The 10,622-nt window shown below is 29.2% G+C and overlaps 2 protein-coding genes across 2 annotated transcripts; both read left to right on the forward strand.

The window, feature by feature from the left end:
- The first annotated feature begins 666 nt into the window (after positions 1-666).
- Positions 667-1,997, forward strand: Tsp_11941 (hypothetical protein). Its single transcript, XM_003368658.1, has 3 exons — positions 667-786; positions 1,749-1,834; positions 1,898-1,997. Exons 1-3 carry the CDS (start codon positions 667-669, stop codon positions 1,995-1,997), a joined length of 306 nt encoding a protein of 101 aa, XP_003368706.1.
- Positions 1,998-2,154: 157 nt separating this feature from the next.
- Positions 2,155-6,073, forward strand: Tsp_11942 (conserved hypothetical protein). Its single transcript, XM_003368659.1, has 9 exons — positions 2,155-2,205; positions 3,004-3,049; positions 3,844-4,010; positions 4,065-4,207; positions 4,439-4,660; positions 4,843-5,008; positions 5,207-5,456; positions 5,530-5,793; positions 5,847-6,073. Exons 1-9 carry the CDS (start codon positions 2,155-2,157, stop codon positions 6,071-6,073), a joined length of 1,536 nt encoding a protein of 511 aa, XP_003368707.1.
- Positions 6,074-10,622: the final 4,549 nt, after the last annotated feature.

Here is a 10,622-nt window from a genome sequence, read left to right on the forward strand (position 1 = left end):
TGCTTTCAACAACAATAATATTTTTTAAGTAATTGCCGGAGAATGGCCCAATAAAATTCTCTCTTTTTATTGATCATGAAAGTTGCACAAATAAAATAGAAAGAAAACAATTTTAATTACATTAACAGCAGGTATATATATATATATATTGTAATAAACATTTAAAAATTTATCTGCAATAAAAACTTACATGTATATGTACATCTATTTAGATTTAGATTTTAAATGTATTTCATAAATTAAATTCAATGCATTATTTGAAGTTGAAATCATCATTCAATATGAAAAAAAAATTAAATTTTTTATTTAATTGTATAATTTGGAGTCACATTTTAAAATGCGAATTTTTCAAAAAGTTGCACTGTTTTAATTGAAATATACTGGTGAATCATAATTGAAGAGGGTGATAATTTTCATCTTTTCCGTTTCATCATCATTTTATTATTTAGGATTTTGAAAATGATGCTACTTATTGTTTGTAAAAATATTTCTTCCGCTATTTCAAATAAAATGAAAGAATGGTATTTCTGATTTACGACTCTGACATTTTGTGAAATTGTCGATTAGCCGAATTTGTTATTGACCAGAAAGAGGATCGGCCTTCTTTTGCTAGGAAAAAGGGCGTGGTAATTCTTGCTTTTGATTTCTTGCAAAAAAGCCTGCTGGATGGTGGCCTGCTGGCGACCAATGAAACGTTTTCATTTAAATGTAGTAAATGTCCGGCAAATAGCCATTGGTCATACGCTTGATTTGGCAAACGGGACGACAATGCTGTTATGGATCTATGTTTTGCATAAATAATTCGTCCGTTTGCAAATGCGATCATTGTCGTCAATGTATCTTAGTCTGATCGCACCGTTCAGTTGAACGGACTAAAATCTGTTGTGTTGGTGTTGCTTGTACCTGAAGCGAGAAAATTGTTTGCCTCTGGATCAAAAAAGATTCACGATTTATATATTTTATTAAGCTATTTAGTTATTTATTTTTTGTTTGACAATGGCTGATCTATAGAGGTATGTTTTGGTTAACTTGACTCACCTGATATACATATTTCAATTAATTCTTATGTTCTCTTATGGAATTGCCTGGACATTCCGCTGCACTTGAACAATGAATTGCAGTTAATTTTGAAATTACAAATCGCATTAATCGAAGTTTATAACAAAATTTTTGCTAATAACCTAATTCCAGTTAAAAAAATGTGAACAAATTACAAGTGCAATAAATTATTTTACAAGTAAACGTTTATTATTATTTATTAAAAACAATTTTTGATTATATTTATTTGCTTTGTGAAATTTTTCTGTGTGTGAATTTGTGCTATTATTAAATTGGTAATTTTAATTATCATAATTGCATCTCTTGTTCGTTAATTAAACTTTTTGCATTATTCAATAAAAAGACATTTAATGAATAATGTAATCATATTTTGCTCATTTTACTTTACTGAAGATATGAAAAATTCTGCGGTTCTATTGTTTTCATTATCAAAAGATGAAATGCTTAAAAATGAATAATAAATGAAATAAGAAATAATTTTTTTGTCGAAATTAAAGTATCCCCCTCCCCCTTTCCCGTGTACAGTCTGTTTTTTGTAGATAAAATTTAGACAAGCTTATTTATAAAGGGGTAACCAAATCAATTCAGCACAAGCGTTTGTAAGGTGCGTTTGGTGGTAAATAAGAACATTTGATGGGTGGACCTTGCCAGAATTTTCATAAGAGGGCAATGAAAATTGCGATTAACAGTCGACTAGCATATCTTCTACAGTCGCAGCGTTGTTGAAGAAGACGGTCAAACCGGGTCGCCTGCCTTTTGAGAAATACGACCGGACGTAATTTTCGATACAGGCTAAGTCGAATATTGCCCGTTCTCACACCACAACAATTCTATTCAGGAACAACCGCATGGCCTGCGCCAATCTTCGAGGTGACCTTTGTTGTCCAGCGTGTCAAAGAAGCGCGAATTTATTCTTTGTAGCCGCTATGACCCTGTAACGGTCTCAGAGATAGCCTCTGGTCATTCCCACTTTGACTATCTGTCGCGCCAATTCATTTTCACAAACCAACGCACATTATTATCCTGACATTTTTTCATTGTTGAATATTTTCAGCAATCCGGACGAAGCTGCATCACTGACGTTGCTTACGTACAATGTCTTCTTATAAGTGGTTTATTCCAGCTCTGCTATTCTGTTTAGTTGTAGTAAGTCTTCTTCATTTCTGAAATTGAAGATAATGTCCATTTATTATTCATTCATAACAGAAACAGTTGGAAATGAACCCACAATTTGAAATTAAAAAAAAAATTTTTTACCGAACCTGCTAATTATTTCAATAAATACCATTCATTTTTTCATAATGGTACGTCACTGATAAATATGTAATCTTGAAACGTATTGATATTTGCCGTCGAATATAAATTCAATATTTGCCCTCTGATACAATACTGTTTACAAACTTTACGCTCTCATATAAGCTGATAAATCGAAAAGCAATCCAATGTTGACTTTTATTATTCACTTTTAAAAGTCAAGTAACTTTTGTAGCAAAATCCATAATTTTTATCCTACATAGAAGCATACCAAAACAAAGATAAATAATTCAATCAATTCTAAAATAATCATATTTCGAATGAGGAATTTGGAATTTTTCATTTCTTTCAACGCATTTGTTTAAATGCATAAAATAATTCGCTATACTGCTGAAACAGACACAATTGTAGAAATTTTCCAGTCAAGTATTAGTATATGAACAGCTTTATTGCTCATTTCTATGAAAAACATTCATAATATTTTTTGACTTGCAAGTATTTTTTTCATTAAGCTATCATTTAGAGGCATTATATATTTGCATTTAAATTTCTGAACAGTTTTACATTGTTTTGTCATAGGTATATAATTCAAGTTATTTGGTACGAATCATTTTTCTAAATAAAATTATTAATTTTATTTTGAATAGCACCTATAATAAAAGTTATCTGAAATGAAATTTTTTGTTTCAGATAATAAAAGAAAGTACGTCAGTCAAATTTCAAAATGACATATCTGGTGAGTCAAGTGATACTGAACCACTATTAAAGGTCAATTTTTAATTTTAAATGCCATTATTTTAATACTTTTATTACAGGATAACGAATTTTCAGCGTAAAAAATGACATCACATTAATAATAATAAAATATAAAATTATTTATTATGTCTATTTATAATATAATATAATATAATATAATATAATATAATATAATATAATATAATATAATATAATATAATATAATATAATATAATATAATATAATATAATATAATATAATATAATATAATATAATATAATATAATATAATATAATATAATATAATATAATATAATATAATATAATATAATATAATATAATATAATATAATATAATATAATATAATATAATATAATATAATATAATATAATATAATATAATATAATATAATATAATATAATATAATATAATATAATATAATATAATATAATATAATATAATATAATATAATATAATATAATATAATATAATATAATATAATATAATATAATATAATATAATATAATATAATATAATATAATATAATATAATATAATATAATATAATATAATATAATATAATATAATATAATATAATATAATATAATATAATATAATATAATATAATATAATATAATATAATATAATATGAAAATTATAGTTTCTTTATATTTAGCAGCTTGCTTATGTAATTACGTAATTTAGTAGTTTATGTTTCATACTGCTTACTAGAATTGTCTGTTTTATAACTTTATTTCACTTTTTTCATACATTAATTGCTTTGTAAGGTACTCCAGTGATTGAATGCAATCCGGAAGCAATTGTTTTAAAGTTAAATACAACCATTGCTCCAGCAAGCAAAATTTTTGTACGAGGATTTCATGATGATAAAAACTGCAGCTTTGAAAATGAAAACGAGGTTCGATTTAATCTTCATGGATGCGGTACTATACGACATCGACAGGTAAATTTTAACCTATGCGGCAATATTCAACTGAAAAGCATACCGTTACTTTAGCTCCAACCAAAAGGTCTGGCGGTAACGACAACTGTCGTTGTTCAGTTGCATCCATTGTTTATAACTAAATTGGACAAGGCGTACAAAGTACGCTGTTTCTACATGGAAACTGATCATATGATTACTTCCAATCTTGAAGTGAGGTAATTCATATTTTACTATAAAATTCTTGATAATGAATTAAAATAGAATACGGGTAAACAGAATAGCTGTTATGTGCATGCATTAATTTACTATATTCTAAATGCTTGAACTGTATGTGTACATTTATTTATTTATTTGTAAATATATAATTATATGACTGAAATTATATTATTTCAATCGAATAATGTGAATTTTCAAGTATTAGATAACTTGGTGTAATTTATTTTCAGCACTATTGCAGCTGCTCCAATTGAAGAAACCTCTCCTTTACCAATATGCAATTATTATTTGAAAATGGGCAGTCCTGATGGAGAACCTGTAAGTTATGCAAAAGTTGGAGATCAAGTTTGGCATGTTTGGGAATGTGAATCTGAGAAATATGGTTTACTGGTTCATAGCTGCACCGTACAAGATGGAAAAGGAAACAACATCACAATCATCGATGAACATGGGTTAGTTATTACTGTTCCACAAATTTATATTTTTAACCACATATATATATCATATATGCGTATCATCATATATATCATATCATATCATATCATATCATATCATATATATAATATAATATAATAATAGTACCGCATCCATGAAGAAAGTCAAAAAATTGAAATTTATGTTTAACATTATTTAGATGTGCACTGGATGATTTCATTATGGAAACACCCAGTTACAACGTAAATCTGACTCAAGCGCTTCAAGAAACTACTGTTTTTAAATTTGCTGATGTTCTTGCAGTACAGTTTCACTGTCAGATCAAATTATGCTTTAAATCAGATGGTGGATGCGAAAGAATTACGGTAATAGAAATTATTCTTTTTATTTTCAGCAAAGAAAATTAACTTTTCAGATCAAAATGTGATTTTACAATATTTAGACCTTGTTATCTTCTCAGATTTTATATTTTTAAAGGATTTATTTTTTTTGATGAAATAATGTTATATAAATGAAGAATATTTAAATTTGATGCCACTGTCAAAATTAAATTCTAACTTTAGCCACCTCTTTGCGGAGCCAATGCTATGAGAAAACCTATGACTTTTACGAAAGAATCTTTAAACATGACTTTTTTGGACTCTGAAATGAACAATCTTGTTGAAGAAAAAAATTATACTGAGAACAACACGTCAAAGTCAGAACAGATGAGATTCGATGAAAACTTTATTCATGCTGTTGACGGAATATTGCCAAACAAAACAAGCGCAGACGGTGCTTTCCACAACACCAAAGACTCCACATATATGTCAGGTGAATACGTAATTAAGTTATTACGTACTTATTATTTAAATCACTAAATAACTGTATAAATTAATTTTTGCAGATGAAGAAAACTCTACTACTGCGGCGGTACAGCTAAATAATGATAGCCTACCAGATGATGGATCTGGTGAAAACAGCTTCGATTTGATGGACAATGAAAAATTACTTATGGAAATTCTAAATGACAGTCGTAGCCGAAGAAACGTATACAGTGAACCATGGTTTACTGAGTCGCCTTCATACAGCAAACCACTAAATTTGGAAACTGATGTTAGTCAAGAAATGTTAGTCTTAGAAGTTGGGGATGCCAAGACTTCTGCTAAAGGTAGATTACATTAGTAAAACCAATGAAAATGCCAGTATTTAAAGTTATTTTAGGTGAAACTGGAAATATTATTTCACAAGTAGAAATGTCAAAATCTGGTCAACAAGAGCAACATGCCAGTGCACAGAGAATCTGTTTGTCCACAGGCGAAACAGCAGCAATGGTTTCTGCATTTGTTTTTGTTATCATGCTTCTTTCGTTTACGATTTTCATTTTAATTATTCTCAAGAAACATGCCACTTCCCGAGCTTATTTACACTATCCATCTTACAAGTTTTAATTTAGCTGAATATATCTTACTGTTAATGAAACTGCCACATTAATGAACATTCACAGGTTGTCTTTTATTCATTTGTTTTATTGAACTTTACAGTTGGCTTTATACATTTAACAATGTTTTAGTTCTTAGATTATGCAAAAATAGTTCATAATTCATATTGGCAACATTTTAAAAACTTGCAAATTTGATTTCATTGTTTTTATGCTACTGTTTTGCAGTACTTTCTCTATTTAATGATTGATTATTAATAGTTTGTTAATTATTAATTATTATGATTTTGTTGTTTCTTACTTTATACCTGTTTTATTCAAGTAGATTTAGATTTAAACAATGGTTGCTATACGTTGAAAACGAGAAAAGCACAAATTCCAATGCTATAGCCAGTTTTATATTCTTCTATTATATTCTATAATGTAGTATGAATATTGAATTGAATTGAATTGTATTGTATTGCATCATCTTAAAATAATGTTCAAAATTGGATGATTTGTTTCTAACCATTGAACAATTTCAATTAATCAGTTTGTGCAAAAAATAGCAAATGTGTTAAATTTGTTTTGAAAATCAGACATTTGGATTATATTTTTTAATTTGTTATGTTTTAAAAATAATTATGCTTAAATAGTATAAGCAAATTACATTGAATTGATAAAATTAAATGAAATTGTATTGATAATACATGACATGAAATGAGAATTGTAATACGGTCGAACATGGTTAAGTGCACATGAAAATTGGCAAGAATTAGTATCCACTTATCCAAAGTTGAAAATTATGCAGAGTAATTGAATGGAGCAATAGCTGCACATTTACAAATAGGTTTAATGCAAAAAAATGTCCATTTATTTTAAGTAAAATTGTCAGAAATGTAGGTTTGAATTATATTTTGTGCTACCAGCTTTACTGGCTGATCTTCAATTTGGATTAGTAGCTTTTGGCTGAATTTATGCTGTTTTCGTGAAAATATAGTCAAATTGTGTCCAGATTTGCGACAGCTTCCTTGTAAGTAACTTCCTGGGTAAGCAGTAGTTGTTTTGACTTTGGCAAGGCTTAGCTCGCCTTGTCTGTGATAGGCGTGCTTATTTTGATGTAGGGAACCATAAACTCTGCTGAGTATCAGTAGTTGCTATGGCTGATAAACCTAAAGCGGCCGGCAACGCGACTATTGTGCACATAACGAATATATATTGTGAACAGTAAATCCCGTGGAGCGCTGCAAAATAATGCACTCAACCAAGTTATACACTTATCCATTTTTTACCGTATAATTAACTAGTGAGAATTTTGTGCACTTAAGGAAAATGTGCACGTGACCATGTTCGACTGTAATAAAAAAGATGCGCTTTAATTAATGTAATGCTTTAATGACAAGTGTGTTAGTGATCAGTTATCGAGCAGAAGTAATTGCATTTCGAATTATATTTTGCATTATTATATTTCAATTTGTTGCATTATTTAATATTCAAATACTGTAATAAATTGCATTTTAAGGTGAAACTTGTTTATTTTCATTATTTATTTATTTAGCTACACTTTCAGTGCTTTCTGAATTGAAAATAGATGTCTTTTGCTGTCACTTGAATTATTACTTTAAGAAAATGACAGGCTGGCTGTCTCTTCATTATTTATTTCTTACCATCGGCGCATGCAATGTTATTAACAACTGCGGACTAAGCACATCTAAGTACAATGGCAATACTTTCTGGAATGGCAAATGGCAGTGGATTGTAAAAAAAGTGAAAATAGTTTCTAGGTACAAGATGCATGTTGACAAGTGTAAAATAAATGATAGCAAGAAGTTGCCTTACGTGAATGTAATATCTGATCCATCAGAGGAAAAATGTGTGCGGTTTTTCTCACATCAACACACATTTACGGTTGTTTGGCATGGAAATGACTGATACTGTTGACTTTGTAAATGACAATCAAAAAGTTACAGTCTCTCTTGCAGTTCTGCAACTCACCTGCATCACAATTACAGTTTCATTGACGACAATTTTGCATAGAGTCATTGTTTGGTAAATATCACATAAAGCTGGCTATCAGTGAAAATTTTCCGACATGTTTTTTTCATCATCATCAACTACAGCAATTCGACGTCGTCATCAAAGCTTGGCCAATTATTCAGCAGATTTTACTCGATGAACGCTATACTGTCGAATCTCGTCATGTTTCAATGCACTGACGAGATTTCAGGCACCCTAATTGCTTACATTTTTCACATCTATATACATATTTCTTTTCACATATTACACAATTTTTCTTGTCTATTTTGCTACATAGATTACAAAGACAGTTAGGAATCAATGGAAGAAGAAATTTTATGATAAATCACAGACGCGAAAGTAGCAACCTAAGTCACAAGCACATGACAACTTCCGCTTCACCATTTTGCGAATAGCATAGCGTAGGACAATAACAGTCTTTCAGCAGTTAATTACTGAATTCATTAAATATTAGAAGCACTTTTAGAAAAGATGTCAAAAAATTGAATTTTTTTTCAGACCAAAAATGGTCATTTTTAAGTAATCGTCTCAATTTTTCAATACGACAAGCAATTGCTTGTTCAATAGATTTTGAAGCTAATTGGATAAAGAATGTCTTATTCACGAAGAAATTATTGCAAAACGCTTTAATGAAAATTGTTGATTGTCAACGTGCGATCATAATAATAATGGTCTGCTTTAATAACCGAAGTATATCTTGTGGACACAGATGGTAGTCATTAATTAGTTGTTTGTGTTATTGCATAGCAAGTGTGCGTGTTTTGCTATTTCTTATCACTGAAGTAGCTATGTACTCAATTTGTTGTTATCGCTGTAATCTTACAGAATAAATATCATACGAGATTGATGCAACTTCCATATGCAAATTCATAAAATGTTTCTTCTTTGTTTTCGCAATTGCTGGTTTTATTGTTCAGATCATAATGATCATTTTCTTGAAATTAGATTGCATTTTAGAACAGATGGCAAATAAGCGATTCCTTTTTTCACCTGTGTAAAAATAGATGAAAATTCCGTCAAGAAATTTTAATAATAATACTAAAGAATATGACAAACAAGGAATGATGAGAAGAAATGAAGATTTTGCAATATAAGATGAATATCAATGTGCGCTTCATTTAATGTGCTTTTTTTACATTTCGAACTGAATATTTAAATCTGTAGCCTTCATTTGAATTTCATATATTTGATCAAACATCTCATTTTGACTAACAGTAAAATAGTTTTTCCAGTCACCAACTTGCCCTATTAAATAAATGAAATGATAAAGTTTTACACAATAATGGACTGTTTTAATGGAAAATTCAAACCTTTTCGAATAAATTCAGATATTTTTTGATTGAACAACCACACACCTTTCCTGTTGGAGCGATTGCTGGTTTTCATATTTTGAAAATGAACTTTGTCCATAGTTTTTTGCACAATTTCAGCACTAAGATTCAATTGCAGAAACTTGCAGATTCTCTGAATTTGAAAAGTCAAATTCTAAAAATTCTGTGGTAATGTTCAGAATATACATTCTTCGTGTTGTGACTATTCTTCAATTAAATAATTTTTTATAATCGAACATAATTAACAAATGAACAACGTTAAAAATAGTTGTTGTGCTGTGAAGTTAAATGATATAAATTTAATTTTTCGCTTTTTAATCAAAGTTAAGAAGGCTGAAAATATAAAAATTCAGCTGTGATAACCAGAAAAGTAATCAATTAGAATACAGAACTATCGTTAAGTAATGTGAGCGTTTCGATTTTGCTTGAACTGCTTTTGAGAAACTGGTGAACACCAAGTGCACCGCTTGTGAAATAATCAAAAGAGCGAGTAAACAACCGCAGCACAATCGACGTAACACAACTGAACAGCGTAAAAATCTCTATAGACTTGAATGCATTAAAGCTGTTACGGACAATAGTAGTACGAAAATTCAGGCTAATGGTTCAGCGGCTAATGGAAATCAATGTAATTTATTTTTAGTTTGCTGTCTAATTTGGAAACGGCGAATTTCTGACAAATCGTCAGTAATCCGAATTGATCTATCAGTTGAAGAATCAACCGTCAAAGTCGAACTCATACAAAAGCCTCTGGTAAGCCCAATTTATTCCAAACTATACACAGCATGAAATAATAAATTAGAACAATTTAAACTTGCACGTGCCAGACGCATGTCATGATTCACACACGATCACAATTACACAAAATTTGTCTATAACAAGAACTCTTTTGATGAAAATAAATTTTCCATGTAAGATATTATTCAACTAAACTTTAGTAAAATATCAGCATCTCTGCTTTTGCACTTTTGTAAATTAATTTTCGGAATTACGGCGAATAAATTTTTACTCACGGAATACTGTAATGCATAAAAATCAGGTATAATTTTTTGTCCAAAGGTGAGAATTAAATGTGATATGTAAATGAAATGTTTTTTTATAATTTTACTGAGAATTAGAATGCAAATTCGCATGTTTATATTTATTTTTTTCTTTTGTAAAAGCAAAATTGTTTAATAAATTTATTTGTACCTGCATTTCTAGAAGTTGACA

The sequence above is a fragment of the Trichinella spiralis genome, assembly GCF_000181795.1.
Source record: "Trichinella spiralis strain ISS 195 chromosome Unknown Scfld2159, whole genome shotgun sequence".
NCBI classification, from domain to species: domain Eukaryota; kingdom Metazoa; phylum Nematoda; class Enoplea; order Trichinellida; family Trichinellidae; genus Trichinella; species Trichinella spiralis.